The sequence below is a fragment of the Hippoglossus stenolepis genome, chromosome 2 (assembly GCF_022539355.2).
Source record: "Hippoglossus stenolepis isolate QCI-W04-F060 chromosome 2, HSTE1.2, whole genome shotgun sequence".
Taxonomy (NCBI): Eukaryota; Metazoa; Chordata; class Actinopteri; order Pleuronectiformes; family Pleuronectidae; genus Hippoglossus; species Hippoglossus stenolepis.
The window spans coordinates 9,434,979-9,450,181 of NC_061484.1; the positions used below are offsets into that span (position 1 = coordinate 9,434,979).

General features: G+C 42.5%; 1 protein-coding gene across 1 annotated transcript; it reads left to right on the forward strand.

Annotated features, from left to right (window-relative positions):
• The first annotated feature begins 1,857 nt into the window (after nt 1-1,857).
• On the forward strand, nt 1,858-15,058 carry mri1 (methylthioribose-1-phosphate isomerase 1). The gene is made up of 6 exons (XM_035171743.1): nt 1,858-2,461; nt 3,363-3,586; nt 7,161-7,330; nt 7,429-7,605; nt 7,697-7,921; nt 9,778-15,058. Exons 1-6 carry the CDS (start codon nt 2,330-2,332, stop codon nt 9,909-9,911), a joined length of 1,062 nt encoding a protein of 353 aa, XP_035027634.1. The 5' UTR covers nt 1,858-2,329; the 3' UTR covers nt 9,912-15,058.
• The last annotated feature ends 145 nt before the right edge of the window (nt 15,059-15,203 follow it).

Consider the following 15,203-nt stretch of genomic DNA (forward strand, 5'->3'; position numbering starts at 1 on the left):
GATCTAAAGTAAGTACCATAGACTGCAGATTTATATACAGATCTATTTTTATTTATATTAATACATGGAGTGTGGTGTGTTCACGGGGGATTTCCTACAAAGGAATCATGGTTTGTGGCAAAGTAAAGGGTTTCCCATTCCAGTACTGCCCCAAATAGTTTTAAATTGTAACAAGAAAGAAATAAACAAGCCTTGGGAGAGAGCAGGGAGGAACCAACCCTCTACATAAAAGCAAAACGGGAGGCATATTTTAAACAGAGGAAGCAGATCAGTTGCTTCACAGACCTCTGGAATAGCCGATATGCATTGTATGAAAAAATAACACCAGTTCAGTTACTTATTCAAACTCATACATAAACCACACACATAAACAGTAATGAAGATATTCTGTTTCATTTTATAAAAACCTTGACTATAAAATCACTGCAGATAAACCAGGTAGGATGAACACATATTTTTCTAACTTTGCTTCATAGACTGTTTATAAAAATCTCTGCAGGCAACATCCAGTACACAAACAATAAAAAAGTGACAGTATATTGTAGAACTGTTTCATGAATGATTTGGTAAATGGTTTGTATTTATATAGCACTTTACTAGTCTTGATGACCACTCAAAGTGCTTTACAGTACAGTTTGCCATTCACCCATTCACACACACATTCATACAGGGCACCTATTAGCAGCACTTTTTTTTTTTCTATGAAGGCCAATTCGGGGTTCAAGCTCTCTTCGGCATGCAGATGGGGAAGACTGGAATCGAACTGCCGACCTTCTGGTTGAAGGACAACCACTCTACGCCACAGCCGCCCAATGACAAGGAATAATTCTGAAGTAGCTCTGGAGATTTAATACAGGTCAAGCTAACAGGCAGGTTTATAACGATCACTGCATGAAAAAAGTGTGTGAAAAAAGAAAAGGGGAAAAAATGTAACATTCATATGAGAAAAACACTGACTAAATGAACAACAGTTGTATTATTAGTGAAATATGTGCAGCAAACTCTAATGTTATTTTATTTTGTATTTGTTCATGCCCATGTTTTTGTGTGTCATTCTTTATGTGTTAGACTGAATATGTTCTTAAGATAAGATAAGGTACGATAAAACTTTACGGATCCGACACTGAGGAAAAATGACTTGTTACAGCAGCAGATAGTCAGCATGAGGGAGACAGAATAAAAAAGGCAATAGGGTAGAAATTTTAAAAATACTGAAAATATGTACGTAATATTTTCCTTTCACTAAGAAAATATTGTTTGTGGAGAAATGTAGTTAAAGTGCAGTGCCACATAATGAATGCACAAGGATGTAAAATCTGTATTTGTACAAGTACAAGGAGATATTGACATTTTATGCATATATAGACTGTTATATGTATATATAAGTACATATATATGGTGATATGATATATATATATATTAAATATATTGGGTGAATTTCACAATAAGATGCATAGATGTTGAATAATATAATATGATATGTAGACGTTATACAGATAATGTGCAAGAGTTTCATTCAAATGATTCTGAAAACTTAATTTAAATTTAAATTCATTTACACACACACACACACACACACACACACTGCATCAGGTATATGAGAGGAGGTGAAGCCAGTGTCCCAGGGTGAAAACAATAAAACATGAAATTAGACATCTTCTTTTGCTGTGTTTTCTGTTGTTGGGGGAAAAGCTTTGGGGCTTTGGTGTTATGCTAATAACGTATTTGAATGTGAAATGTTTCCCCCCTGACAAAAGAGGCAGAGAAGAAGAGAGGGGGATGGTGCACAGACACAGAGGAGGAGCAGGAGGAAGAGGAAGAGGAGGGGGGTGATAAGGAGGAAGAGGAAGAGGAGGGGGAGTCATCGTGATGAAGTTGGACAACCCGCGGGACTGCGGTGGGCGTGGTCACCGAGGCCTCCGCTTCCTGCTCGGCTGAACACGTGGTTCCGCGTCTGCTCCCCCGACTTGTCTGTGACAGTGCGAAGCGTCTCCAGCCCTTCCTCCCCTCACTCCTCTTTTTTTATCCTCCCATACTACACAGCAGACCTCCTTCTCCTCTATCTCTCCTCCTCCTCATCCTCCCTCTCTCTTCTCCTCCTCCTGCTGCTGCACTTCCTTCTCTTTCTTTAGCAACGGCTCCCGGGACTGACTGTCTGCCAGGCCGCGGTCACTTCAGCGTGGATCCGATCACAGAGAGAGAGAGTGTGAAAGTGTGTGTGAGGGAGAGAGAGGAAAGCGTGAGCGAGTGAGTGCGTGTGCGCGCACCCGGCCGCAACCGGTCCGTCCGTGATTATCTCCGCTGCTATCCCGCCGCGCTTTTTTCGGTCATGACGCTGGAAGCGATCCGCTACCGGGCCGGTTCCCTGCAGATCCTCAACCAGCTGCTGCTGCCGCACCAGACCTCGTACGATGAGCTCCGCACGGTGCAGGACGCGTACGAGGCCATCAAGTCCATGAAGGTAGGGAGCCCCTTCCCCCTCTGTCTCCTCCCGCCCGCCCCTCTCCTGGGCCGGAGCTGCATGTGCATGTTTCCCGTCGTCTCATCCTCGGTTCTTTTGTGCTCCCGCAGCTGCACGCATGTGCTCGGTGCGCTCGCCGCCTTCGGCCTCTGTCTTAGTTTTGGATGCACCAGAAGCTCCACACCCCCCCGGTTATCCGCCCCCCCTCCTCCCTCCTGAATCCTTTATTTATAGTTTTCATATTATCATGTGTAAGCAGGTATCTGCACCCAGCACCAGCCCCTGTAGCACCCCCCACCCTGCTCCTTCTTTGGGAGAGACTATTGATGAATTATTAATGACCTTTGCTCCGGTTTTTTTGTTCGCGTTTGGGTCTTGTGCTGCACTCAGTGACACCTCCACCTCCTGTCTGTCTGCACAGCTGAGGCCTGACACCCTGAGGGGCTCACACATAGTTGCAGGTTGTTCAAGTTGTGTAACAGGGGGAACATTTTTCAGATGCAGGTATTCATTTATTGAAGCTGAGCGGGCATTGCACTCCTCTGCCAATCCAGTGAGACACACACACACACACACACACACACACAGACACACACAGGCAGCTGCTATGTGTTTGATCCTGTGTGTGTGTGTCAGAGTGAAGGAATGTACCATAAGCAGGGGGGTGATGTCATGATAATGATGGAGTCTAATGCTACAGAGAAATGACTTCAGCAGAGATGATGTCATGAGTCCAGTCCATCCTGACAACTTTCCTCTCCATGATCACCCACTTAAACTCCTTTGAATAGATGTTGTTGTTTATCTTCATGGAAACTGAGAGAGCCTCTGGAAGTCGGCACATAAAGAGGATGACCACCATGTGAGAATAACTGTCCCGTTCCTCCTCCTCTTCCTCCAGGTGCGTGGCGCCCCGGCCATCGCCATCGTCGGCTGCCTCAGCCTGGCCGTGGAGCTGCGTGCAGGTGCCGGTGGGGATGACCCTGTGACCTTCATCAGGGAGTCTCTGTGTCACCTGACCTCAGCCAGGCCCACCGCTGTCAACATGGGCCGCGCCGCCCGCGAGCTGATGGAGTTTGCTGAGAACGAGAGCATGGAGAAGAACTCGGAGCAGCTGAGAGAAAGGTGAGCTGGTCAGAGCGACATGAGAACACCAGCTGGATGATCAGCCAGGGTGACTGAACATTCACTGTTTATCACTTGATTTCTTGTAATTATAATGAATAAATTGATGATGCATGGTGCGTATCCTTAAACTTGTTGTCTTAAACTAAATTGCCACAAACGCATGGTCCTCTCAGCGTAATGGAAACTTCTTCCTCCTGAGCACAGACCCTTTGGTCAGCCTCTCTACTTTTCCACTTGACTCCATCATACCGATCCAGTCTGACCAAAAGACCGTCACATTTTTCTTTATGTGATCTACTTATTTTTATCAGTTGATTCAAAGGTACACTGAGGTATTGATCGTCAGTGATGCTATGGAGCAATGTTTTTACAAATAGGTCCCAATGTTTTGAGTGAAAACAAAGGAGATGCACACCCGAGTGATGTAATACACATTCTTGTCAATAGTTTCACTCTATTCCATCGATCCACTGGTGGTGGTTTTGTGCCAAATACTACAGCAAAGTTAGAAAAGTAGACTGTTACACAAAGATGTAAACAATAGATGATAATGGAGGAGCTGCATTTACATTGGAAAAATGAAAATTAAACACGAAGAGCGCATACCTCTGTCAAAGCCCAACTTAAATCGCCGCTCCAAATTTTACGCAATCATAGATGTCAGTTCCCTTAATGTGCCTGATTTCCCTTTTTTTAAAACCATGAATTATTCTCTTTGAAACTGGTGAAAATGTCAAAAATCTCAATGTTTGATGCAGAACAAAAATATTGGTGGGATCCCACACCACATCCTTGTTTCATGGTAATGGGTCCAGTAGTTTTTGCATAATCATACTAACAAACAACACAGATGAAAGTCTAACCTTCTCGGCAGAGGTAAATAAGAAAATAATTTGCATGTAGCTTGTTGTCAAGTAAACTCCACGGGGCACGTTTAAATCCAACAGCCACACAATCTCCAAACAATCAACTGCTGGAAGTGTAACCAGTCTCACCAGTAAAAACTGGAACTGTGAACTGGAATAATCTTAATTTAAGATTTTCCCGTGTGAATTTGATGCCACGAGCTGCTGAATCTTTAACACCTGCTTAACACCAGCCGCTGGAGTCTTTGTGAAAAAGTTGTGAAAGTTATCAGATCACCTGAAAAGTGAAAATTGGAAAGCCTACACACTTTACATATATCATTACATTATCTGTTTTACAGACAACCTAAGTACTGTTATTATATTATATACTGTCCTTTTTTTATAGCTTACATTATCTTAACAGGGCTGTTGTGTAGAGCTGCACAAACAGGAAAGAAGTAGAACATGTGTGAAGGGTTGGGTGGGATGCTGGTGTAGAAACCAGGTGCTGTTTTAGGACTATAAGCATAATACGTTTTGTGTAGAGATGCCCTGATCGGATGAGACATATCGGTATTATGAAGCTCATTAACCTCATTAAGTAGATCAGATGTCAGCCACATGTCACTGATCGATATAAAATACAGTTTCTTAGTCAATATCATTATAAGAGTCACTGCCTCTGATATCAGTTACAGGCGTTTAGACACAGCGGGCTGTTGAGTCCATGCCACAGCAAACCTGCCCTCCATGTTACACTGGATGATTGATATCAGTTCTACGCAGAGAGGGGGGAGGAAGGAAAGCGCCGGTGTCAGTGTGGGAATTGATATCAGCAGATCCATTGAGTCAAGAGATCAGAATCAGTTTCACGAAGAAGAAAAAAGTTGAAACGATCCTGATCTTTGGTAACGGAAGCTACGAGGAACGCCCTTGGTGATGAATCTGTGTAGCTTAAAATCGCAGTGCAGCAGAGCGGACGGGTCATATAAACTGTTCTGAGCTGCTGACATTTTGTTCTAAAGCTGTAAATATACCACAGGCTGTTGTATTAGAGAAGCATCTAAGCACTGGCTGCAATAACTCGGCGTTGTTTTTGGCTAAAGAATGAAAGTGAAGCAGTGCAACAAATGACCCAGGTCGGACAGGTAGAGGATTTTTGGTCCTTGAAACTTGGTGTGTAGACAAATCAACACTGTTGTGTGCACTTTATTAGACGGGTGATTGAGTCTGTAAGGAAGGAATGGAGGAAACCTATCATTAAAGTTTCCCACAGAATTCATTCAATCTATAGCATTATCGGGGGTGCTCATTCACCAACGTGTCAGGTACACAGACTAAAGAGCGAGAGACCAGTTCTCCGGTTAGAGAGAGAGACTTGCATTGCTTGCCACTTTCAGTAATGTGGAAAACTACAGCTAGCTACAGCGGGAAACTATTAGGTCTGAGTGTTTGCGTGGACGGTAACAACTTTGTGGTTGATAGCGCAAACACGCAGGCAAGCACGCGGCAAATAGCACTGCACTCAACTATACAATGCGGTAATGGAGCGAAACCCCAAGTTAGATATCTGTTATGTTATTTTGAGAAGTGTAAAAAAGTTTGATTAATTTTGAAACTGGCCGGACAAATTAGAATATGCCCGGCTGCCACAGTGTAGATAAATGGAAAACACAGCAAAGCCGTTTTCACAAATGACCTCTGGGTATTTCTGAGAATTGGCTCCTGAGTTTACCCAAAGTTTTCCCATTCCCACATGCACAACAGAGTAAGAGTTTCTCTGCACAGACTCTTTCACAACAGCACCGAATCCTCCGCATTATTCAGGTGGGAGGTGAAGCAGCTGGGTGCAGCAGACAGAGACAGGAAGTGATGTATTTACTCCACTGCGGAGATCACGTGATCCATGTTTACAGCACCCCAACGCTGTCGTCAGCTCTTATCACCACACACACTCTTGATATCTTTGTGTATGACAACTCTTTTTCACCGCGAAATATTGGTTTTCTTCTTGTTTTTTCAATTTTGCATGCATTCACATGCGCTTCCTCCAGAGAAAATACGGAGGTACGGCCGAGTCCAGTGCATGTCTGAAAGCAGCTTGATGATAATAACTATATAAAGCAACCTTTCAAAGTAAAGTTACAAAGGGCCTGACAGTAAAACAGATGATGCATGTAATAAAATCCTTATAGATACGAACATGTCATACAATAAAAGTGAGTCTTAGGAAATTAATAAAATAAGATACTGAGTTTGTGTTCTAGAGTTCTCCAGGCAGGGAGTTCCACAGCTGAGGGGCCCGATCACTAAAAGCCAGAGAGTCGTTATTTTGGAACAGTTGGTATAGACCCTGCTGGAGGATCTCAGGCAGAGATCCGGCTCATGGGGGTCGCAGATCGCAGACAGCCTGACAGTTCAAGGCTTTAAAAACAAGCAGTAAAATCTTAAAATCAGTTCTGAAACTCACAGGTAACAAGTGCAGGGCAGCAAGGATTGTTGTATTGCGGTCACTTTTCTTGGTACGTTAAAACACAGGCAATTAACACATATTAAAATCAGGGATGAGTTATGTACCGAGGGAGAAGCCCTGTTGGATGAATGGATGTCAGGACAATTAGAAACATACAGCCGTATTGTAACTGTACACTTGATGGACACGTCCACGGTGGCAGACGGCCGCCTCTTCTCATTTCCCACCTCTTGTGGCCCCCCTCCAACAGTGTAATTGCCTGGATCGAAGACATGCTGGAGCGTGACGTCAATGACAACAAGAAGATCGGTAACTATGGCGCCCAGCATATCCTGTCCGGCGTCCCGAGGGACTCTGTGACCATCCTCACACACTGCAACACCGGCTCGCTGGCCACGGCTGGATACGGGACCGCACTGGGTGAGACTGGAGTCATGGGAGTGAATGAGAAAAGAGGGGGTGATAGTTTTGTGTTGTGATGTTGTAATGTTTCTGGCGCTGTGGCTGTTTGTGTGTAGGCGTGGTGCGAAGCCTCCATGCACTGGGGAGGCTGAAGCGTGTGTACTGCACAGAGACGAGACCATACAACCAGGGGTCCAGGCTGACGGCGTATGAGGCAGTAGCAGAGGGAATCCCTGCTACTCTTATAACAGACAGCATGGCAGCACTCACCATGAGAGAAATGGACATCACAGGTCAGTTTTCATCCTTGAGTTTTCTCTTTATCAATTTATTCATCCTTCCCCTTTAACGTTTTTTTTCTTTTTGTCGTGTTCTCTCCCTCAGCTGTGGTGGTTGGAGCCGACAGGGTGGTTGCGAACGGCGACACGGCCAACAAGGTGGGCACATACCAGCTGGCTATATCCGCAAAGCACCATGGGATTCCCTTCTATGTGGCCGCGCCCAGCACGTCGTGTGACCTGAGCCTGGAGAGTGGCAGGGACATCATCATCGAAGTGCGGCCCCCCGAGGAGCTCACCAGTATAAACGGGGTGCCCATCGCCGCCAAGGGTAAGAAGTGTGAAATGTTCTTGGTGGGTTTTTAAAATAAGAAACGACAGAAACATAGACACAGATAAGTGAGTACAGCAAGTAGAGGATTGGCAGCGAGGAGTAAACATCAGGGTTGGAGAGTGTGGCCTATTTCTTGTGTCCACCCTCAGACTGTAATTGACGTCACATGCAGTTTAAGTGCACGAGTTGAAGTCTGTCTAAGGGCTCCAAATGTTACCGGAGGATTGGATGGCACTTAGTGGAATCACGTTACCTATGCAGAGACGCTTTGTGGTTGGTAAAGTGCGAGGCTCTGATTTCAGAAAATGCTCTGTGCTTGAAAAATTGTTCTTGAGGTCTCGTTCATTTTGGAGGTTTTTTGGGGGGAGGGGTATTTTATGACTTATTAGTGACGGTAGAGAAACAAGCGGAAAACAAGAGGAGTGAGAGATGCGGAATGAGATGCCACAACTAGTCAAAACCTGGGTTTGTAAGAGTGGACATCGGGTTATTGTTTTAGGTGAGTTTGGAAGAGCTCAAGTGAGTCTTTTGATCAATGAGTATATTGAAAGAACAGAGAGGTGTCCGGTGTCGTCACAGTAATTAAAGCACATTCATTTAATGAGCATACAGGCCTCTGGAGAGGAGCTTGCACTTTACATTTCCCTCTCTTTAACTTTCCTCTCACATTTTGCTCTGGTACTTCCCGTTACTGGCATTTAAGAAAGATTACATTTTGTAATTTTGCCTTTGTTTAATAGTCGTCTGTGTAGAGAAAAGTCAAAAAAGGTCCTTTTGACTGGGAAGCCAACCGTGGATGTTGAGGTTTTGTAGTCTTCATCATAGCTGTTCTGCCCCGGGATGCCCTTAAAGTACAGCATAGGGCTGCTATTCTATATTCGCTTAGTCAGCAAATTCCCATTAAAGGAACAAAACCAGCAACAACCTGTTAGTAAAAACAAGAAATGCTTGTGTAGCAGAAGCCTCTGCTCCATAAACGTTATTGTACTTGATGGCATGGGCCTTTATTATGATGAGCATCATCCTGCTGCTGTAAAAACTCACTAAAGCAGCAAAAATGTATATTCATCAGCAGCTATAAATGGTACACACCTGGTTGAGTAATATTTTCTAGCTAATAATCCCTAGACTTTTAGTTAATAAGCAAGTTTAAAAGAAAATTAACTTCAGGTTTGCCACCCTGTTTTTATAGAATTGTCTTAAGCTGTAGCGAAGTGAAGTCAGAAAGTACTAATATACATTTTAAACTTTTTCTGCAAGATCTTTCAGACTAATGTGTTATGGTTGGTATTTAACTATAGTTTAAAAGTTTGCTAAAATAAAAGCTAGGCAGTTAAAATGGCTAACTAAAAGTAATGGTTAAATAGTTACAGTGACAATGGTTTGCAGTTGAAATCAGACTGTAAATAAAGATGGACGACACGACTGCTCCCTAAAAGTGAAGCCAAACCATCTCTGTTGCCACCTGGTGGCTGGCTGCAGTATAGGTCATAACCCCACCCCCTCTTTGTTAAAGGATGGGACATGGACCAAACAAAAAAGTCAGCGTTCAGATGCAAGATGTTTTGGCTTCATTTTTGTATTGTGAAAGGACACGCCGCCTATCTTTATATACAGTCTATTGTTGAAACTTCTAAAAGTAACCAGACAGTAATTGTTACTAAATGTAATGGTTAAATAATAAATTATGGTTAAATAACAGCTAGATATAATGGTCAGGGAGTTCGCTCAAAGTAGCATCTGACAGGTGTGGGTGTGTGTGGGCACATCTGACAAAGTTCTGGAGCCACAGGACCACAGCTTTATTCTTTAAATGCTCTACAGCCTCACTTATCCCTGACTCTTTGCCGCAGGTATTGAGGTGTGGAACCCGGCGTTCGACGTGACCCCTCACCAGCTCATCACAGGAGGCATCATCACAGAGCTGGGAGTCTTCCTCCCCTCTGAGCTCCAGGCAGCGCTCACCGGTCGGCTCACTGCCCTCTAGAGCCCCTCAGCCCCTCCTGCTGGTCCGTGTGCACCACTGCACCTTAACGTCAGACACTCATCTCACCACAGAATACACACACACACACACACACACACACACACACACACAAACACAGAGCAATTGTTGTCGTTTCATTTCATTTTGATAAATGCACAGGCACTGTTACAAGTCAGTTGTGCACCCAGAAGACAAAATGTTGTTCAGTCTCTTACTCACACAAATTAACTTCAGGGAGTCGAGCAGACACATGTGCAGTCTCCCTTCTCTTTTTACGTCTGTCTTTTTGTGGTCTCTTCATCACACCTTTTTCCAAGTTTTCCACACTGTTTTTCATTCTCTCTTGCCGCCTCTTTTTCCCTTCTAAATAGCTCTGCTTAGCTGGACTCTCTTTCTCAAATTCTATTTGGCTGTTTTCATGAATCATAACTGAGGTAATTGTTCAGGGGTTCTTCAAATATAAACAAAAAAAACTTCCACAAAGGCTAAAGCATGACTGTTCTTTTCCGAAGTAGTGACTTTGATTAGCCGTGGTTTCTAAAATGCTGCTACCCATTTGTAAATATACATATCCTTGCTGGTAATGTGTACATATGTAGAAAAATAACCCCTGCTAGTAAAAGGTACTATTTTAACCAAATATGTGGTTATTTAAAAATTAAATTTGACATCAAAATGTTATATTAACATTTAATTTCTATTGTTCTGTGTTGAAAACCTTTTCTAGAGGAATAAACCAAATTTATAGTAGATTTTCACAGCCACAAATTCTTAGTGAAAATAAAAAATCCTGTGTCAATAACACTTTTTATCCTGTTCGGCAAAAACAAGAACAGAATTTCTCAATCAATCCTCGTTAGTCAGCTGAAGCCTATGAAAAGACATGGCTGTATTTATACCTCACTAATGATTTCTGTCATGTAATTCCCAGTTCCACCATGTCATACCACCTTTGTATTATCATAATGTACTTGTTCTGTACAACCATACATGTGTCGGCACCATATTGATATTCACTGTACCACGGGACGCACTGTAAGAATGAAAACTTCATATTTGCTGTAACAGCTTTCACCTGATAGCTGATGTGTTTGTTCATCACTATTAAAGGAATAGTTCACCCTGAGAGTAAAGATTGGTTCTGTGCTCACTTAACCAATCTTTGTTTAACCACAAGATAGAAATATGGCTTGTAAATGTTTTACAGCTTAAAAGAGTGTGATAAATTAAATGATATTATTAATATCTAAATTTCTTGCAACTAGAGCTACTTCAAAACAGAGAGGAAAAGCTGAATATTGTATTTGAAAGCTGCAATAATCTGTTTTAGTGGTGAAACTCAGTGATTGACCCACAGAAAACTTACAACAGACTATGAAGTTACATCAGCTCTTGTGTTTTTAGCTTCTTTCAGCTCATTGTTTTGTCTATAGATACAGATGTTCTTACTTTGTCTAACCCAATAGATCTTTAAAAGATCAGTTAGTCAGAAGTTTAAAAGGGATGTTTGAGGCCAAACAGCTGTGAATTCGCTCAAACATCAGAAACATGAGGAATAACGTTATATCTTTATTCTGGGGTGAACTATTCCTCTAAGATTCGTGGGGTATTTTCCCAAACTGCCGTTTCTGTGACCACATCAGAAAACGATACGTGGCATGAAGCCGTCAACAATCAGAATGTATTATTCAACGCAGATGAACTTGCTTCAGTCAGGGGCTGTGATCAGCAGACTTCAGACACTCACTCACTTCTTGCCTTTGTGCTCAGTTCAGAATGTATTTAAACTATTTGCATTCATTCCTCCTCATGACTGAAATGCTCTGGAACTCCAGATTGAGTTTCAGCCCACAAGACTCCTCGATGAGGTCAGGGCCACGGGCAGGTGAAGACGTACATTAAGGATGACACTAACACCCGGGCCACACTGGATGCGTGAGCAGTGCGTGTGCGTCGTGAAACCTCTTGCTTTGCATTTTGCCGCCAATGTTATCAGGTTAGAGCGTCCACACTGCCCTGTGTGTGAGCCACGCTGCTCTTCTAGAGAGTCAGGGTCTCACCTATTTTTGCAAAATAGACAGCGAAAATTATCTTTCACAACAGTTTCAAGGTCTGTGGAATATGTCACAATATAAATATTTGCAATACTTTCTCTTTTTCAAAGTAAAAGCTAGTGTCTCTGTTGACTGAATCGTTATTGATGAGTACGTAGGTTACTTTATTTAAGGAAATGCAGTGATCATACCAGAAACCTCACATAGCAGGTCCGCAGCAGACATGTTCCCTGTGTGAGCAACAGAAGCACGAGACGCAGCCGTCACATGCACCCAGTGTGGCCGGGCGTTAGCGTTTTCTGCATTGTTATTGCATTTGTATTCCTGTCAGCGGTTTGTTTCAATTCTTGATCTTCACAAAGACAGATCAGGATTAACCACTTGAATAAAAGGGAGCGAAGCCTCATAATGTTGAGGTTTATCAGATTTGTGTAGTGTTGAAAAAGAATCAGTTACAATCGTAATATATAAATCATATAAGCTAGTCTTTTTTTGAAAAATGCTGATCACTGGCTCAACATCCGTTTGTGTTTCTGTCACTGTAAATGGAAAATAATAGTCGGGACCAAACCATTGGAGGAACAAATATCCAAATTTAAAAATATCACTATGACCTCTGGGAAATTACATACATTAGTTGATCAATTAATGAATAAAAAAAGATTTAAGCTTTAATACAGAAAGTCATTAATAATTGCAGCCCTCCCCTCATCATGTGCCCACATTGACAACAGTCGAAGCATCCAGTTTTTAAACCTGACAACTGACATTGTATTTACCCATTAACAGTAGACTGTTATGAACTTTAAAACGCAGACTGGCTGTGTTCAGGTTCTCGTGTCATACACATGTTTTTGTGTGTGTGTGTGTGTAAAAGGTGTGTACCGAGTTCCTGCAGTTATGTGACCCGGCCAAAGTCCCGTAAATATCAATCTCTTTACGGGACACACCTACTGGCTGTACTGAATGTCACAGGGCCCACTGCTCACTGCCTTACAGGTGCAGCACCAGTACAGCTCACTGATGTGAGCAGACCCTCAGTCCTTCCTAATCCCATCCTGACTAGTATCACGCCACCTTCTCATCATAGTCAGAGAAATCTGGACAATTCTCACTTAGTGGATTTACATAAACACTAGTATCCTTGTTCTGAGTCGATTTGAAGAGATCCATTGTTTCTGATCGTTCTCTAACGTGTAGAATAGAGTGTGGATGCCCAATGAGTCAGGTCAGGTTAAGTCAAAAAAAGTGTTTTGAAATGATATTCGGGTCCGGGCCGATTTCAATCACATTGGTTGGGCTATTTACTTGATTTTCTTTTAAAGCTGGTCATGCCTGTAAGTGGGGAAAACATTGCGCTCAGGTCGGGTTCGGACACAAAAAACAGAATGCCTGTCTGGTCTGTGTCTGTCTTATTTTGGGAGAGAAAATTGCACTGCGTCATCAAATGAAGTTACAATATAATCAGTAAATTGTTACCCATGACTGGTGACCACATGAGAAGGTCAGACATCCAGAAAACCAGTCCTCAACTACACATTCTTCTTGTCAAATCCTCGTGCTTACATTACCCATAATACATCTCTAACTGTTGATAGTTCCCTTTTTGTTTCAGCTAAACTATGCTAGTATCTATAAATTTAGCCTGGAGGATCAGAACCGAGATGAAACTCAAGTCCAGTTTACTAATGCACATGTAAATGTACTGTCTGAGCGTTGTTTGGATTTCTCAGCTTAATGACACTGGTGTCAGCGGTTTGGCCAGTCTACCTTCCTAACGTCCCTTCACTGACCTCACACACCGCCTTTGTCGACTTCATCACTCTTTTCATTCGTTCAAAGATGTGGCAGATACACAAACCCACCTCTCTACAGAGAAAACACCCTAAAAAACAGACTTAATGTCATGATGACAATTGCAGTATCCACAGTTTCATTATCCACATCTTTAAAATGTGTAATATAAGCTTCCTCCTTCCCTCATCTACATCCTCATCCATCTTTGTTTCTCCTCTTTCCACCCATTGAACCTCAACTCACAAAGATGCTGGTTGGTTACACACAAGCAGAAAAGACACTTGTGTATTTGAATTTTCTTCCTTTTGTTTTGTACAGTTTTAAGATGTCACACATTTGGGGGGGGGGGGCAATGTTAGCTAGCGTTCCCGACATATGTAGCAACTCTGTGGCCGTCAGTCCAGCCGCATATTGTTTCTTTCGAAAACTTTGAAGAAGTATGAGATTTTTGTTTTTGTCTGTACATCATGATTCTAACTGTTTGGCTTGTGCTTTGTTGTTTTTTATTTCATGACATTGTGACTCCTAGTGACTAGGCCATTAGTACACAACACTGGGGAGGCCTCCTCAACCATACACACTACCTCTCCGTCTGCCTACACAGACTCAAACACTGAACTGCATGAACACATGCCCTGAGCGTGCCAGGCTGCAGCAGCAGAGCAGATTGACAGAATGCAGGAAAAAAAACATCAAACCCGGAACAGAAATTATCCATGTTTGTATCTTGAACCCAAAGTGACAAATAATTTGTGGCGCTGCATTTAGCTTTTGCCAAAGTAGCCTATATTCAGGCAAGTGTGTGACATTGGGTTGCAGCTGAATTGTGTTTGCATTCTGCTCATGTTTTTACACCATGCTTATGAGGAAGCAGCATTATTGTACTGTGTTTTAAAGAAAGGACAAAAAAAGATGTTCCACCAATGTCCCCTTGAGAAGCCCAAAACAAGACGAATAATCAGGTGCCAAAACTTAACGCTGCTCGCCAGGTATTTTTCCACCTTGATTTGATCTTTAATCAGAGCAGGAACTTGTGAATTATCAGATGATTAGTATGGCCTGCGATTACCATGGAAGGAGTGTAGTTCAGATGGCCTCTTTAAGTGCAAGTATGTTATTGTTGTTATTGATAATCACTCGGTTTTGGGTTTAATTTTGTAACGTGGAAAAAGTTCAAAACTGGATTTTTTAAATATATATGTATATGAATATAATGCTGTAAAGTGCAGTCATGAATCAAGAGATTTCTCTTTCACATCAATACAGTTAAAAAAAAATAAAACCACATTGAAAAGACTTGTTTTTGTCTCTGTCCAACATGTTTTACCTCAGCTAAAGAGGTGTTTTCATCTGTTTGATTGTCAGCAGGGTTATGCAAGAAATACTCAACCAATGGAGGTGCGTGGAATGACCTAAATAAGGATCTATTCAGTTGAGGTGT

Coding starts and splice junctions, on each gene's coding strand:
- mri1 (XM_035171743.1), top strand. CDS start 2,330: ATGACGCTGGAAGCGATCCGCTACCGGGCCGGTTCCCTGCAGATCCTC. Junction 2,462..3,362: donor AGGCCATCAAGTCCATGAAG/GTAGGGAGCCCC, acceptor CTCTTCCTCCAG/GTGCGTGGCGCCCCGGCCAT. Junction 7,922..9,777: donor GGTGCCCATCGCCGCCAAGG/GTAAGAAGTGTG, acceptor TCTTTGCCGCAG/GTATTGAGGTGTGGAACCCG.